The 17,036-nt window shown below is 47.1% G+C and overlaps 1 protein-coding gene across 4 annotated transcripts in view; it reads right to left on the minus strand.

Moving 5' to 3' along the window:
* Nucleotides 1-200: 200 nt before the first annotated feature.
* Nucleotides 201-17,036, minus strand: part of LOC114812885 (interferon alpha/beta receptor 1a-like) — a 29,704-nt gene continuing 12,868 nt past the window's right edge. For 3 of the 4 annotated variants that reach the window (XM_029067625.1, XM_039912426.1, XM_029067627.1), the window contains 7 exons: nucleotides 14,022-14,196; nucleotides 12,016-12,136; nucleotides 11,343-11,518; nucleotides 9,888-10,066; nucleotides 7,521-7,668; nucleotides 3,629-3,759; nucleotides 201-1,079 (listed from right to left, as the gene is read on the minus strand). In XM_029067625.1, coding sequence (XP_028923458.1) covers nucleotides 306-1,079; nucleotides 3,629-3,759; nucleotides 7,521-7,668; nucleotides 9,888-10,066; nucleotides 11,343-11,518; nucleotides 12,016-12,136; nucleotides 14,022-14,076 — 1,584 coding nt within the window. In that variant the 5' untranslated portion in view covers nucleotides 14,077-14,196 and the 3' untranslated portion in view covers nucleotides 201-305. Of the gene's footprint in view, nucleotides 1,080-3,628; nucleotides 3,760-7,520; nucleotides 7,669-9,887; nucleotides 10,067-11,342; nucleotides 11,519-12,015; nucleotides 12,137-14,021; nucleotides 14,197-17,036 lie in introns of those variants that run through there. The other variant, XM_029067634.1, reaches the window with a different exon arrangement.

Below are 17,036 nucleotides of genomic sequence, written 5' to 3' on the forward strand. Positions count from 1 at the left end.
CCCAAGCTCGAGCTCTTTCCACTGAGCCACGCTACTTCCCAATCATAACTCAGTGTTATGAACAATGACAGAGTGAAGAGGTCTTCCTTTAGCATGCATTTACAGGACTAAAATCAAACTCAGAATGCAATCATTCATTCATTCATTCAATCGTATTTATTGAGCGCTTACTGTGTGCAAAGCACTGTACTAAGCGCTTGGGAGAGCACAACGCAACAGTAAACAGATAAGTTCCCTGCCCGCTACGAGCTTAAAGTCTAGTGGGGGGAGATGGACTTCAGGGCCAGGGGGATGAATATATCATATTAGGCAAAGCACAGCCTCCCCTTAGGCCCTGAGCCCGAATCTTGCCTGTTCAGTAAAGGGAGATAGTGAAGCTCATAGCTGGGGGTGGCCAGTATTTCAGTCTTGCAGCCATTTGGGGCCGACCCGGCTATGGGATTACCTGGCAAATCTGGCAGGCCAGGCTGGTCACGGCCCGCGGGTAGGGACCCGCCAGGATCATTTTCCACATCTTCTAAGCTTTCCCGGCTTGACCCGTTAGCCTCAGTCTCACACAGTCTTCTCAGAGGCCCAAGGCAGTCCCCAGCCTCTTGACCTCCTTGCAATTTCACAGAAGCCAGAGGAATGTTATGCCAGGTCGGTTCGGCCCGGTGATCCCTTTCGTCAGCGGAGGCCTCTTTGGTCATCGCGTCTAGCGGTCCGGCCCCCGGGTGGAGGCTGCTCGCTTCCGTAGTCGGACGCCGGTGTGGGGGAAAGCAATGGAGACGCCTGAGATGGCCGCCGATCGCCGAGTTCGGTGCCTCCGGGGAAGCTTCAAAATCTAGAGCTTCTGAACTATCCGTCTTCCTGGAAGAGGCCTCCGAGTAGCCTGGATCCACCCCGTTATCCTGATAGTCTTCAGCCCCGCCGTCGACCTTGTAGATTCCTGAAAGCTCCTGGCTCGGGGAACTCGGTCGCTTGGTGGTACCCTCTCCGGCCGAGACGATCTCGACAGGCGAGAGCAGAAAGACTGAATTCGCTTCTACTTCAGGTTCCTCACAGGGCAGGTCCGCGTTTAGTTCTTCTTTGAAAGTTGCCTGGAAACGAAAGCAACAGTGGCGTAATCTCCCGAGTGCTTAGTATAGTGCTCGGCACATAATCCACGTGGCCCAGTGGAAAGAGCCCGGGCTTGGGAGTCGGAGGCCGTGGGTTCTAATCCCGGCTCCACCACTTGTCAGCTCTGTGACTTTGGGCAAGTCACTTCATTCGTTCATTCGATAGTATTTATTGAGCGCTTACTACGTGCAGAGCACTGTACTAAGCGCTCGGAATGTACAAATCGGTAACAGATAGAGACGGTCCCTGCCCTTTGACGGGCTTACGGTCTAATCGACGGGCTTACGGTCTCTGTGCCTCGGTCACCTCATCTGTAAAATGGGGATGAAGACTGTGAGCCCCACCTGGGGCAACCTGATTACCTTGTATCCTCCCCAGTGCTTAGAAAAGTGCTTGGCACAGAGTAAGTGCTTAACGAATACCAATATTATTATTATTATTATTATTAACAAGTACCACTGATTGATTGATTGATTGATTGATTGAACAGGAGCAGCAAAAGCAATGAAATAGCCTAAGGTAGTAGGTAACTCTGCCAGACTAGGCTGCTACAATTCTGGGAAACTCAGTCACCAGATGCTCCTGTTAATTTATTTATCCTTAGTTTCTCCAGCACTTATCGCAAGGAATGGTGGAGGAGAAGGAGAACTGGGCGGATCCCAGAAGAACATGAAGATACATCTTGAGGCAGGTATCAGCTGAAGACACCATACGCTGATGAGTGGGAATTATCAGACAACACTGAGGGTCTGGGTGAATAAGCCAAGCCAGGATTCCTGTCTTGCACACCTGGTCATTTTCTTCCGTGTCTTTTCCAGGTTTGCCTCAAGTTCAGGTAGTGCAAAATACATCAAAAGCATCTAAAGCATCTCCTTGAAGCACTCTAAATGCGGATTCCTGTCCATTTCAAAGCCCGTTGTCACCTCATTTGGTGGGGAGGATTGGAAGAATAAGACAAAGATTTCTTTGTGCCTCTATTCTTGTTGTCAAAGGAGCTGGGGCTGAGAGCAGCCGATCCCAAATCCTCAGGCCTTTCACCCTATCTCCCTAATGTTGCCATGAGAGACCTCATAATTCTATCAAAGAGCTCAAAAAAGCAGCGTGGCTTAGTGGAAAGAGCCCGGGCTTGGGAGTCAGAGGTCATGAGTTTGAATCCCAGCTCTGCCACTTGTCAGCTGTGTGACCGTGGGCAAGTCACTTCACTTCTCTGTGCCTCAGTTACCTCATCTGTAAAATGGGGACTAAGACTGTGAGCCCCAAGTGGGACAACCTGATTACCCTGTATCTACCCCAGTGCTTAGAACAGTGCTCTGCACATGGTAAGCGCTTAACAAATACCAACATTATTAAGTATTCCTTCGTAGTGTTATTAATGATAATAATGATAATTGTAGTACTTGTAAAGAGCTATGTGCCATGCGCTGAACTAAGCGCTGGGGTAAATACAAGATGGTCGGTTTGGACGTAGTCCCTGTCCCACATAGGGTTCACAGTTTTAATCCCCATTTGACAGATGAGGTAACTGAGGCAGAATAACTGAGGCCCAGGGTCAACTGCGTTTTGACATCAGCGTTTTGTGCCGACGAGCAGACAAGTGGTGGAGCCGGGATTAGAACCCAACTCCTCTGACTCCCAGATCTGTGCTCTTTCCACTAGGCAACACTTCCAGTAGTTCCACAAATAGGGGAAAGTGAAGGAACATTGATTCCTGTCTTACAGATGGGTAACGTGACCCCAGGTTGCTAATATTATCAGCCGCCCGTCACACGGCTGGGTAAAAAACCCCGATTCTCTCTCCAGCACTAAAAATGTCAGATTCTGCTGCCTTCGCATGTGGACTCTCAGAATTCCAATCGATTGAACATCGCCAGGAGTCCGGGAAGCATTTATCACCATCAGTGGTATTTACTGAGTACTGACCGTGTGCAGAGCACTGTAGTAAGCCCTTATAATGATTGACTGAAAGAGATAATAGAACAGAGAACCTTTCACTAATATGAAAAGCTCCTGATAAATTTCCAAAAAGCATTTCTACCCTTTACAGATCATCAGTACTCCACCCTTTGAATCATAAAGCACTCAAAATCTGAAAGAGAAAAAGAAATCCTAGGAAAATAAGTGGACTGATTCAATGGCTTCCCAAATGCATTAGTTATCTGGAAGGATGGAAACTGATTCAAGCCCCCATGTGTCGGGATAGGCGGGTCCTCCACTTTTCAAGGAGCTAGACTTCAGTCCCGGCCAGGAAAAATGTGCATTTGCTCAAGGCGATGAGCCGGTTACCGAAGGATAGTCAGTAGAGTGTTTTTTGCAGGGCACTTCTCAGAACATTTTTTTTAACGGTATTTGGTAAGCGCTTACTATGTGGCAGGCACTGTTCTAAGCACTCGGAGCTCACTGTCTCGATTCCCATTTTACGGATGAGGGAACCGAGGCACACAGAAGTGAAGTGACTTGCCCACGCTCCCCCGGCAGACAAGCGGCCGTTGCCATCTGCCGCTGGAAGGCCCAGGGATTCAGCCGCACTCACCAGTATTCGGGGAATCTGGGCTTCGGCTTGGCAGGGATGCACGTAGCGCTTGAGGAAGAAGAACACGATCCACCCCAACAGCACCAGCACTACCAGGACCGTCAGTACAATTATGACGACCCATTCCAAGCCTGTAAAGTGTTAAAACAGAAGCGTTAGAGAAGCAGCGTGGCTCAGCGGAAAGAGCCGGGGCTTGGGAGTCCGAGGTCATGGGCTCGAATCCCGGCTCGGCCACTTGTCAGCCGTGTGCCTGTGGGCAAGTCGCTTCACTTCCCTGTGCCTCGGTTCCCTCATCTGTAAAATGGGGATGAAGACTGTGAGCCTCACGTGGGACAACCTCATTTCCCTGTAAATCTACCCCGGCGCTTAGAACAGTGCTCTGCACATAATAAGGGCTTAACAAATACCAACATTATTATTATTAAAATAAAGGTCCCCCACCGAAAAAGACATATTGGAAAATCCATCGGCAGACTCAGCGGAGTAACACGGCACCGTGCCCCGTCCAATCACTCACTGGGTAAGTGGAAGGGAAAATGATAGTTCCGCTCTTTTCCGCGAGTTCGGTTTCTCTCAGCTGCAAGCTCTTAAAAACAAGTACTCTCTTGTTCTGAGAATCTAAGTAACATAAGCTACCTCAAGGGCTATCCTTGGGCTGATCCAATGATTTGGACAGTGGTTTGCCTATCAATAAAAGTAAGGCTTCGTATCGATCAATGGTACTTACTGAGCACTTACTGTGTTTTTATTTCAGGGGTCTTAGACATTAACTCACATTCTCACGGGCATCTGAAGTATGTAGTGAGGCGCTGTTAGGGAATGTGTCTGTTTACTGTCCTACTGTACGCTTCCGAGCGCTCAGTACAGTGCTCTGCACACGGTAAGCGCTCAATAAATACAACTGTCTGTTCGTCTCATTGATCCAAAGAACCAAACAAGGGCTAGGTGACCGACTGACTGACTGACTGTCTGTTAGTCCTATTGATCCGAAGAACCAAAGAAGGGCTAGGTCGAATAAATGGTAGTAATCACGCGGGGCTCAGTGGAAAGAGCCCAGGCTTGGGAGTCAGAGGTCATGGGTTCTAATCCCAGCTCCGCCACTTGTCAGCTGTGTGACTTTGGGCAAGTCACTTCACTTCTCTGTGCCTCAGGTACCTCATCTGTAAAATGGGGATTAAGAATGTGAGACCCATGTGGGACCTGATCATTCTGTATCCAAACAGTACATAGTAAGTGCTTAACAAATGCCATTATTATGATTATTATTATTACCTGCTGCATGGAGGAGAGAGGGGTGACACAACTCCAACCAGGGCTCAAAAGACCCAAAATGGGCTTAAGGGACTCCAAAATTGTATTTTTTGAACAACTAGCTGGTTCAAGTCTATCCCCTCCCACTCCAAAATTCCTCCCCCCTTTTCACCCCTTGCTCTCAAATGGAAAAATGGGCATCTCTGGTAATAGTAGTATCTATTCACTTGTTATCTATTAAAGCCTCAAAAAATCAGAGGTAGAGCTGAGACTAAAATCCGGGTCTCCAGACCCGGCGCCTCAGTTTCCCCAGCTGTAAAATGGGGATTCAATTACCCTGTTCTTCCTCCTACTTAGACTGTGAGCTCTCTGAGGAACAGGAACTCTGTCTGTCCTGATTGACTTGTATCTCCCCTGGTGCTTAGAGCAGTGCTTGACCCATCAGTAATCACTTAACAAATATAATGATAAAGAGAAGGAGAAGAAGAAGAAAAAGAAAAGAAGAAGAAAGTGCAATTCTGGAATAGCCCCTTCCTTCCCTTACTTGATAGACTGTTAGATTGCCAGGGTCTCCACAGAACTTCTCCTTTCTAAGCCTAAGCCTTTTTCTCATAGTTCTCATCCATAATTTTCCCTAATTTTCCAAACTGCTTATTTAAAACCCACCTACTTCAGGAAGCCTTGCTGCCTTGATCCCATTACCTAAACCCTAAAACATGAACATATTTCCTTTTCCTCCCTCTCCTCTCTGCGAATAAGTTCAGCGTCTATCTCCCCTACTAGACTGTGAGCTTGTGTGCTGTTCACACAGCATGCCCTCAGTACATAACACCGATTATTAACCGCAATCTCCCTCGTACTAATGTAATATCCAAAGTTTATGTAACTATTTCATGCTGCGTGTTTAATGTCCCCTGTTAAACTAACAGCTCCTTAAGGGCAGGGACCTTGATTTATGTTTCGTTTGTAATACCCCTCAGCACCTAAAACATGCATTGCACCAAGTAAGCCTTAAATAAATGTGGCCCTTCCTACTATAACAATTAGTCGAGGACATTTAAAACTGCTTGCTGTACAGTTTTTGGAGCCTGGGGCTGTTGGAAAAAAAAAATGCAGTCTAGGAGTTTAAGCCATCTATAAATAATTCATTTATTCTATAAATAAAGCCGAAGCGGCTTGCCTCAGGCAGATGAAAAACTGGATTTAGGATTTCTTATTTGAAGAGTTGCTCCACAGAATAGCAACCTCCTCAAACTTTCTAGGGATACCTGCCCCTACTGAATCTGGCACTGCTGCTCAGTTGAGTCAGTCAGTAAGTCAGTCGCATTTTTTGAGGGTTTACTGTGTGCAGAACACTATACTAAGCCCTACAGAACAAGTACAATATAACATTAAACAGACAAATTCCCTGCCCACAACAAACTTACAATCTAAACAGTCCCCAGATTCGCAGTCATTCTCACTGCCTATTTCAGGTGTTTTGGGGACAGATGTCTGTCTGGAAAAAAAATCAGACCTCACCAAGACACTATGAGTTGAAAAGAAGAAAAATAAGGCTGAGTACGCCACAGCTGACAACATCAGCCTGAATCTTGAGAGAGGGGAGAGGGAAGAGGGGAAAATGGGGAGATGCGGGAAGGCAAGAAGAGTGGGAGCGGGGAGGTGAAGGAGGAGGGGAAAAGTGTCCTGGAGGTCCGGTGCCATGTGGGGCAGAGCTCAAGAGCCGCTGCAGCAGCTCCACAGGGTGGAGGGCTTGGGCTGCCCCCATTGGTCCGGCTTGTCGGCTACCAAAGAGACACCACAGTTAGACAGAGAAAAAGCGTGGCTCAGTGGAAAGAGCCGGGGCTTGGGAGTCAGAGGTCGTGGGTTCTAATCCTGACTCCGCCACTTGTCAGCTGTGTGACCTTGGGCAAGTCACAACTTCTCTGTGCCTCAGTTACCTCATCTGGAAAATGGGGACGAAGACTGTGAGCCCCAGGTGGGACAATCTGATTACCTTGTATCTACCCCAGTGCTTAGAACAGTGCTTGGCACATAGTAAGTGCTTTAACAAATATCACCATTATTATTATTGTTATTATTACTCCAGAGACCTGCCAACTTGAGGCCAGGGCTCTCCCCGGCCTCCACCACTGTTTGAAGGAAGCGGCAATAGTCGATCTGGGCCGGATGACCACAGCCACTGCTTCTTGGGCGTCCTGGGATGGTAGAGAATGAAGTGTCAAAGGTCAGTATTCTTTCCTCTCTTTCCTCCTCCCCCTTCTCTCTTTTCTCTTCTTCTTTCTCCCCCTTCCTTCCTCCCCTGGGCTCTCCCACTTTTAAATCCTAAAGGGACTGGAATTCTGACAACTTTTTTTTAAATGGTATTTGTTAAGCACTTACTATGAGTAGTCTAAGAGCTGGGGGTAGATATAAGGTAATCAGGATGGGCACCGTCCATGTCCCACATGGGGTTCACAGACTTGATCCCCATTTTACAGATGAGGGAACTGAGGCACTGAGAAGTGAAGGGACTTGCCCAAGGTCACACAGCAGCTAAGCGGTGGAGCCGGAATTAGAAGTCAGGTCCTTCTGACCCCCGGGCCCAGGCTCTATGACTTGGCTAAGAAACAGCCAGGTCGGTGCCGTGAAAACATCTTACCTATTGGCTTGAACTGAGTCCTGATGCAGAGTTTAGCCTCTTTGCTTTGGTGGCCTTCCACTCTGCTGCTAATACAGTACTGACAGTTTGGTCTCAGGAAGTTAAACTGGAAGCAAGTGATTTTCGCATTGTGTTTGCAGGTCTTGGTCTGAAAAACAGAGGGAGATGTTAACCAGGGCATTAAGTTAGAAATTTTATCTTCGTCACCCCTAGAAAACCTATGGGAGAGATTCTATATCCCGCTCAGAGCAGCATATCGTTCACCCGTGGAAAGCCAAGCGGTGGGCTTCTTAGTTCCGCGCTCTGCATGCAGAAAGCACTCCATAAATCCCATTGATTGATTGATTGGACTGGACATAAGTCAGTTGACATGTGGATTTGTCTCCATGTAACTATTTGTTACGTGTGGGACTACGCTCAAAAGGATAGTCAGTTGTCAAGGTCGACGTCAAGGTCGCAGGCTTCTGGGATGGGGAGCAGGGTGGTGCTGTCGACGAGATGAGAAAGTCCAAGGTGGGAACGGGGAGAGGGAAAGTTGACGAGTTTACTTTTAGACATATTAGTTTGAAGTACTGGCAGGATATCCAATTTGAGATGCCCTGGGAGCAAGAGGAGATGCAGGATTCCAGATCATTCATTCATTCATTCAATGGTATTTATTGAGCGCTTACTATGTGCAGAGCACCGTACTGAGTGCTTGGAATGTACAATTCGGCAAGAGATAGGTGAGAGGTTAGGGCCAGAGCAAAAGGTCAATCAATTACTGAGTGTTTTCTATGTGCAGAAAAAAAATAGTGTTGGTAAACCCAGTCCCTTACCTTTAAGGGGCTTACAGTCCAGTGGGGGAGAAAGACATTAAAACATAATACAGATGAGGGAAGTAGTAGATGTCAGGATGAGGGTGGAGCGAGTATCAAAGTGCTTAGGAGATACGGACCCAACTGCATACGTGATGCAAAAGACGGGGATTTGGGAACCGTCCGCCTAGAGTGGGTAGCTAAAGCCACGTGAGAAGATGAATTCCCTCAGAGGAGTGTAATAAGAGAAGAAGAGAGGACCCAAAACAGAGGCTTCGGGGGATTCCCAGAGGAGTCAGTGAATAAAAGTGAGGAGTCAGAGAAGTTGGAGGAGAACCAGAATGGTACTGTGTGGTAAATCTGAGTCCTGGTAGGGTTTTGAGAAGAATGAGATTGGTTCAAGGTGTCAAAAGCAATGGAAATCCAGAAGCATCAAGATGGAGTAGAGCCTTTGTACTTTCCCAGAAGACCATTGGTGACCGTGGCGAAAGCAGTCGAGTGGAGTGAAGGGGTCAGAAGCCAGACGGCGGAAGTTCAAGAAGCTGTAGACAACTTTAAAGCAGAGGGTAGATCAATAAATCATTGTTTATTGAGCGCTTTCTGTGTAGAGCCCTGTTCTGTGAACTTGCGGAAGTACAATACAACAGAGTTGGTAGATGTTACCTGCTTACAATCTAGAAGGGGAGAAATAGATTATTCTAAACAAATAACGTACAGATATGTACCTAAGTGCTGTGGAGCTGAGAGTGGGAGGTTACCAAATGCCCAAAGGGTACGCATCCAAGTGCGTAACAGGTGGATATATCCCGTTCTAGGAATTTGGATAGGAATGGGGAGCAGGGAGATGGAGCAGTAACTGAAGGGGACTGAGGGATCAAGAGAGGCCTTTTTTTTTTTTTTTAACGTGGGAGACTTGCACGTGTTTGAAGGCAGAAAGGAGAATGAGAGGGTGAAGATGGTGGTGACGGTTGGGGGAAAGAATAGAAGTGAATTTAGGAGGGGAGAGGGGAGAGGGTCAAAGGTGCAGAGGGGGTAAATTTAAAGATCTCCTCTTGGGAAATACCTGGGAAGGAGCAGTAGGGGGTCGTGGGAGTGACAGGGAGATTTGGGGAAGTTCATGCCTAACGGCTTCCACTTTACCGACAGAGGGGTTGGCGAGGTTATCGTGGGTTAGGGAGGGAGACGGGGAGGGGGACTGAGGGGCTCAAAGAGGGAGTCGAGGTTCGGAAGTGCCGAGGGTGCTGTGGACATGTAAGTCGATGAGGGAAGAATAACAGAATTGCCAGGCAGAGAAAGAGCTGAATCAAAGCCTGAATGTGTGAGTTTGTAGTGGGAGAAGTTGGCTAGGAGTCCAGAGCAGGTAACTTTATTTGTAATTGTAGAGCTGCTTTAGAAGGTGAGGAGGGAGCTCTAGCTGATGCTGTTCAACAAAAATTTGCCCGGGTCTCTTCTCTCAACACCTCCCGCCCTTGGACTCCCATCTACTTTCCCTTGGACGGTGTTCACAGCCCCAGGCTACTTTCCTTCTTCTCGCCCTTCTGTCCCCTCCCCGGGTCGACGGGTCACTTACTGTGCAGATCAAGGTGTCCACCTCACACAGCACCACCTTGTACTCCACGTTCACTTTCACATCCTTAACTGACTTGAACGAGCCATCTCTCCTTCGGTAGGAAGTGAGTGGCAAGGAGACGTTCACTTGAAGTTGCAGATTATTGAGCTTGAGAGACAGGAGAGGAGGGCCCAAGATTGCTGGAGGTGGAAAGGAAACTCTGGTCTTCTTACTTGCCTCTTTCACACCAGTCCCTTTGGTTTCAGAGTTTTCCGGTGAATCTACCCTCTCATCGCTAGTTTCCCAAATATCCAAGTGTTACCTCACTCCATGAAGACTGAGAATTCCATGGAACCCAACTCGAGCTTTCAGATGTTCCTACCTGCTCAGCTAATCTGAATTTTTCACATTCTACACATGATCTAGTGGAAAAAGCATAGGCCTGGGAGTCAGAATAGGAGGGTTCTAATCCCAGCTCCACCACTTGTCTGCTACGTGACTTTTCCAAAGTCACTTGACTCTTTTAAACCTCATTTCCTCACCTGTAAAATGGGGATAAAAAGCACTTTTCTCCCTCCCCCAGTATGAGCCCCATAAGGGACAGGGACTACGTCTGATCTGCATATACTGTATCCACCACAGAGCTTAGAACATATTAAACTGAGAAGCAACATGGCCTAGTGGAAAGAGTATGGGTCTGGGAGTCAGAGGACCTGGGTTCTAATCTTGTATTCACCATATGCCTGCTGGGTGACCTTGTCACTTAAAAATAATAATAGTAACTGTGGCATTTGTTAAGCGCTTATTATATGCCAGGCATTGTACTAAGCACTGGAGTAGATGCAAGCAAATTGGGTTGGTCACGGTCCCCGTCCCACGTGGGGCTCACAGTCTTAATCTCCATTTTAAGATGAGGTAGCTGAGGCACAGAGAAGTGAAGTGCTCCCACAGTCACGGTCACACAGCAGACAAGTGGCAGAACCAGGATTAAAACCCAGGTCCTTCTGACTCCCAGACGCTTGCTCTATCTACTAGGCTGCGCTGCTTCTCATGGGCCTCAGTTAGCTCATCTGTAAAACGGGGATTCAATACCTGTTCTCCTTCTTACTTGGACTGTGAGTCCTGTGTGGGCCAGGGACTGAGTCTGACCTGATCATCCTGTATCTTCCCCACTGCTTAGAACATTGTAAGCACTTAACAAATATCACCATTGCTCTTAGTTAACAAATACCACATTTATATTTCATTATTAGACATATACTCAAACTGCCCCAGCCCCCTCTAAAGGTATTAGTCCAAGGGGCTAATGAGAGAGGTACCCACCCATAGCGTGACCTAATGGACCACTAACACTTATTCTGTTGGAAGAATATTACAAGATGGATAGAATTCCCTCACCCCTCTCCTGAGAAGAAAAGTTGAAATTTTCCTTATTAAAATGAATAATAATCAATGTTCATACCCAAAGGACCTTACTGTCTCTGTAGGGCTGTAACTCATTGGAGAGAGTCCAATTGGATACCCTGGTTCCACTGACCATTCGCACCCTGACCCAGTACAATCCATGAATGTCCGGAAGATGCAGTTGACATTTCCACGAGGATCCCGAAACAATTTCCTTGGAGCCTTCCATTTTAGTCAGGTTTCGTCGCCTACGGAACATAGCAAGCAGTTCTAGTAAGGAAAGAAGTATCAACCAGTGGCATCTGTGTTTCCTAAAATTCAGTCATACAGAGAACCTGACTGGTTTCCAGGTGGCTCAATGAATAACTCTGAGATCCAATGGGTGGGAGATAGAAGTTCTGACCTCAAAGTCTGGGGAGAGATGAAGTGAAAATACTTATTTTGATGCATTCTCCTTCTCAGAGCTTGTCTGAAAATAACTTGGTGGTTAGAGCGCTTAGAAAAGTGCAATCTCTTGGTACAGTGCTCTGCACACGGTAAGTGCTCAGGAAATTCCACGGATGACGATGAGGTTGACTAAGGAAGCTCTGATGGGAGTGAGGTAGGGAGGAAAAATTGAACTTCCAACCCAAACGGTTCATTCAGTGTTCAAATGCATATTTCCTCTGTAGAGATTACTCCGGGTTTTACATATCATGCAATCCATCCTCCTTCCTTGCCGTAGCCATCCGTTACCGTAACTTACCCGTACGAAATAATCTCAGCTTCATAATGATCATTTCCTGCAGATAGGTCCGATTCCCACAGCAAAAAGTAGTTGAAGTTTTCAGAAATTAGTGAGACATTCCTTGGAGGGGGCAGCTTTCCTTGAGTTGGGGCAAACACACAAAAAAATAAATACCAAGGGATCAAGGGCTGCCATTTTAGATATCAATTGATATGATTTAATGAATGCTTACACTGAGGAGAGTATTGCAATTAATATACAAAGGAGAGCACAATAGAATGAGGAGGCATGATACTTGACTTCAAGGAGCTTACAATCTAGCGGCCACAGAGGGTTGTGGTCAGGGTTGAGGAGACCACAAGGCAGAGGGTAGATCCGCAGGCAGAGTGAAGGACTGGGTAATTATCTAGAGAATGGGAGGGAAAGAATCCTTTTGAGGAAAATACTGGGGATTTTTTTTCCCTCTAAATGACCCCGATTGGCTGTCTTCATGAATCGAATTCTCTCTGAAAATATTCAAAGCTTCACTTCATTTGCCATTGTAGGAAGAATCATGAGAGCCCCAAGAGTCCGGAAACTATAGGCATGGGGAGATCATTTTATGAAAAATGCTCAATCAGGACAGCATCCCGATAACTGTCGCACACTCACTCCTCTTGGGCAACACTCCCTACTAAATCATTTAACTTCTCCGTGTATCCCTGAGATACAGATACCTCATCTGTAAAATGGGGATTAAGATGGTGAGCCCCATGTGGGACAGGGACTGTATTCTACCTAATTACCTTGTATCTACACCAGTGCTTAGTATAGTACCTGGCACATAATAAGTGCTTAACAAATACCATTATTATTACTATTATTATTAAGTAGCAGAGAACGCATGTTCCATTAACTCTCTTACTCCGGGGAGGAGTCACATATTTTTCTGGGGATAAATACTTCTTTTCAAGGCCAAAATATTTTATAAGATGGTGGTAAACTCCCTCTAGACTTAAAGCTCATTGTGGGCAGCGAACCCGCCCACCGACTCTGTTGTACTGTACTCCTCCGAGCACTTAGTACAGAGCTCTACATCCAGTAAAATGCTCCATAAATTCCACTGATGGATTCCAAACTCTGATCCGGCTCAAGGCAATATGCTAGAGGGGAACTGGTCCGTGCGATGGAACGGAGTTCAAGCGCAAAGGTACAATGTCTTCTCGTATAAATAGTAATAGTATTGTTCTAAGCACTGGGGTTGATACAAGGTAATCCGTTTGGACAAAGTCCCTGTCCCACATGGGGCTCACCATCTTAATCCCCGTTTTATAGATGTGGTAACTGAGGCACAGAGAACTTAAATGACTTGCCCGAGATCACACAGCACAAGTGGCGGAGCCAGAATTAGAACCCATGACCTTCTGATTCCCAGGCCTACGCTCTATTCACTACACCAGGAGACTCCATCACAATCTTTTCAAAGCAGAAAGTATACCAGTGAGGCTAGAACTGTAATCTGTTTCCACCTCTGACCTGCTTGATGGCTTTGCAGAAATCATCAAATTGCTCTGTGAGTAGGTCACGCATCTATATGATAGAGTCCTGAATAGTGGATCTTTTTCTTCCTAAAAAGGTGATCCCAGGGCAAACAAGTTCAGCCCATCCTTCAAGCCCCCAAAAGGACACGCTCTGAGCCCTCTACGTTATGGATATCGATTAGACTGCAAGCCCGTCAATGGGCAGGGACTGTCTCTATCTGTTGCCCATTTGTACATTCCAAGCGCTTAGTACAGCGTTCTGCACATAGTTAGCGCTTAACAAATGCCACCATTCATTTTTATTTTAATTCACGGGTTACTCAGCATTTAGAACAGTGTTTGATACATAGACTTTAGAAATACCATTTTTTCAAAACACTGAAACTCTTAGAACAGAGTCCAAGTGCACGATCCAACTGGGGAGAAGGAAATGGAAGGAAGGGGGGACAGATCAGCAGAGGCTTGTCTGTTCTGTTCTGGAGAGTGGAAAGGCACCAAACATACCTTTAAGTAAGGGCTGAATCACAACGAACAGCAGCACGCTCAGGGCTCGCCCCATCTCGCCCTTTCACCCAAGAACCACCTCTGTCTGACCCTGGTCCTGCATGAGGGTCTTGGACCTCCCAGATAGGCATGCAGAAGACTCTCTCCCACTCACTTGACCAAGACGCAAATGTCTCTGAAAACAGAGAAAACCAAATCAGTGAAAGCCAAAATGGAGAAACGGCAGTGGAGGAAGGAACGGGGCTCTCTCTCTGTTAAGTACGTGCGGTTGCTCTTCCTTCGCGTTGAAGCGCTCCAGGCGGAAGACCCACCGTCCAACTACGAATGTAATAATGGGGTGAAGACCCAGCCTCAGACGATTCAGCCTACTGATTTGGCAGTCAGACTCCCAGGCCTGTGATTCCTCCGTTTTATGAGTCACATGTAGGTGTGGCTCAGCCACTTGTCTGCTGTGTGATCTTGCGCAAGTCGCTTAAGTTCTCTGTGCTTCAGTTACCACGTCTGTAAAATGGGGATTAAGATGGAGAGCCCCACGTGGGACAGGGACTGTGTCCAAACAGCTACGCAGGTGTGGCTCGGAGCTCAAATGAACGCAGCCCACTTCAGTACACAGATCCACTAACTCCATCACAGCACCACCCACATGACAGGGGCCGAAGGAGTCAACTGTTTCTCACAGCAGAGTTGGATGTAAGAGATGTAAAAGCAGCACGGCTTAGTGGAAAGAGCCCGGGCTTGAGAGTCAGAGGTCGAGGGTTCTAATCCCTGCTCCGCCACTTGTCAGCTATTGACCCTGGGCAAGTCACTTCGCTTCTCTGTGTTTCGGTTACCTCATCTGTAAAAGGAGGAATTAAGACTGTGAGCCCCACGTGGGACAACCCGAAAACCTTATATTTACCCCAGCGCTTAGAAGAGTGCTTGGCACAAAGTAAGTGCTTAACAAATGCCATTAATATTATTATTATTATGTAAAAATACATGGGCCCTTGAGGGGCTCTGCTTAGTTGACTCAAGTCCAGCTCTAGGTGATCTGGGGCTAAAGAGAGGATGCGGTAAATAATCTGTGAACCCACTGCTAATGACGGGAATCCGCAACAAAATCCGGGACGAGGAGGAATATCAATACCAAAGGTATCTTATGGGGCCATTCTACCGGGTTTATCATCTCCCCACCTAATAATAATGATAATGGTATTTAAGTGCTTATTATATATCAGGCGTTGTGCTAAATTTTGAGATAGATACAATATAATCTGATGGGACACGGTCCCTGTCCCACTTGGAGCTCACAGTTTAAGGGGGAGAGAGAATTGGTAGCAAATCCTCATTTGACAGAAGAGGCAACTGAGACCCAGAGAGGTCAAGTGACTTGTCAGCAGGCGAGCAGCAGAACCGAGATTAGAACCCAGGTTTCCTGACTCCCATTTCCAACTCACTCCTCAGACCCCGCTGGTTGCAGGGACGGGTGAGGAGGAGGCGAGGCTGTCCAACCTGAAGGATACATTTCAGGGGAGGAGCTCAGAACGCCTGGCTTGAGGCAAAAGAAGAGCTGCTGAGGGCTTGGATGATGGGAAATATCCTCGAGCAAAAGCTTCACGTGGAAAGAGAGAGAAGGAGGCAAAAGAGCAAACAGCACCAGATGTGCAAAAATTAAATTAATTCATTCAGTCGTATTTACTGAGCGCTTACTGTGTGCAGACAACTGTATTAAGCTCTTGGGGGCGTACAAGTCAACAATAAAGATGTAGGATCATCTTCCTACAGAAAGGCTCTGGGCCTGTCACTCCCCTCCTCGAAAACCTCCAGTCGTTGCCTATCAACCTCCGCACGGAACAAAAACTTCTCACTCTGGGCTTCAAGGCTCTCCATCCCCTTGCCCCCTCCTACCTCTCCTCCCTTCTCTCTTTCCACTGCCCACCCCGCACGCTCCGCTCCTCTGCCGCCCACCTCCTCACGGTCTCCCATTGACCCCTATCCCGCCGTCGACCCCTGGCCCACGTCCTATGCTGTCCTGGAACGCCCTCCCTCCTCACCTCTGCTAAACTAACTCTCTTCCCCTCTTCAAAGCCCTACTGCGAGTTCTCTTCCAGGAGGCCTTCCCAATTTGAGCCCCCCCTTTGCCCTCTGCTCTCCCTCCCCTCCCCCCCACCCTCTGCCCTTCCCCCTTCCCCTCTGCACTGTGCTTATTTGTATATATTATTTTTTTATCCTATTTATTTTGTTAATGAGGTGTATATCTCCTTGATCCTATTTATCTCGATGATGTTGTCTTGTTTTTGTTTCGTTCCGTTTTGCTTTGCTGTCTGTCTCCCCAGTTTAGACTGTGAGTCCGTCACTGGGCGGGGATTGTCTCTATCTGTTGCCGAATTGTACGTTCCAAACGCTTAGTACAGTGCTCTGCACATAGCAAGCGCTCAATAAATACTACTGAATGAATGAATGTATAAAGACATTCCCTGCCCACAGCGAGCTTACACTATTGTTCATAAGTTATTATATGTTCATAAGTGCAGCACAACAAGGCGCAATCATTTTGTGTATCTACTGTGGCCAGGACTATGGGTTCTGTATTGGTCTTTTCAGTCCAAACCCACCCAGAGGTGAATTTCTCCATCAGTGGTATCTTCTTTGACTACGAAGGACAACTATATAGTGTCATCTTCATTTTTAATGGTACTTGTTAAGTGCTTATTATGTGTCGAACACTAAGAGCTGCGGGAGGTGTCAGTTAATTACGTCAGACACAGTCCTTGTCCCGCTCACGGTCTGAGTAGGAGGGAGAACAGGAATGTAATTCCCATTTTCCTGCCGAGGAAACTGAGGCACAGAGAAATTGAATTCTAATCCCGGCTCAGCCACTTGTCTGCTGTGTGATCTGTGTGAAGTCACTTAACTCTGGGCCTCAGTTCCCTCATCTGGAAAATGGGGATTAAGACTGTGAGTCCCACGTGGAGCATGGACTGTGTCTAACCTGATTACCTCGAATATACACCGGCGCTTAGAACAGTGCCTGGC

This window comes from Ornithorhynchus anatinus, chromosome 6 (genome assembly GCF_004115215.2).
Source record: "Ornithorhynchus anatinus isolate Pmale09 chromosome 6, mOrnAna1.pri.v4, whole genome shotgun sequence".
Classification (NCBI taxonomy): domain Eukaryota; kingdom Metazoa; phylum Chordata; class Mammalia; order Monotremata; family Ornithorhynchidae; genus Ornithorhynchus; species Ornithorhynchus anatinus.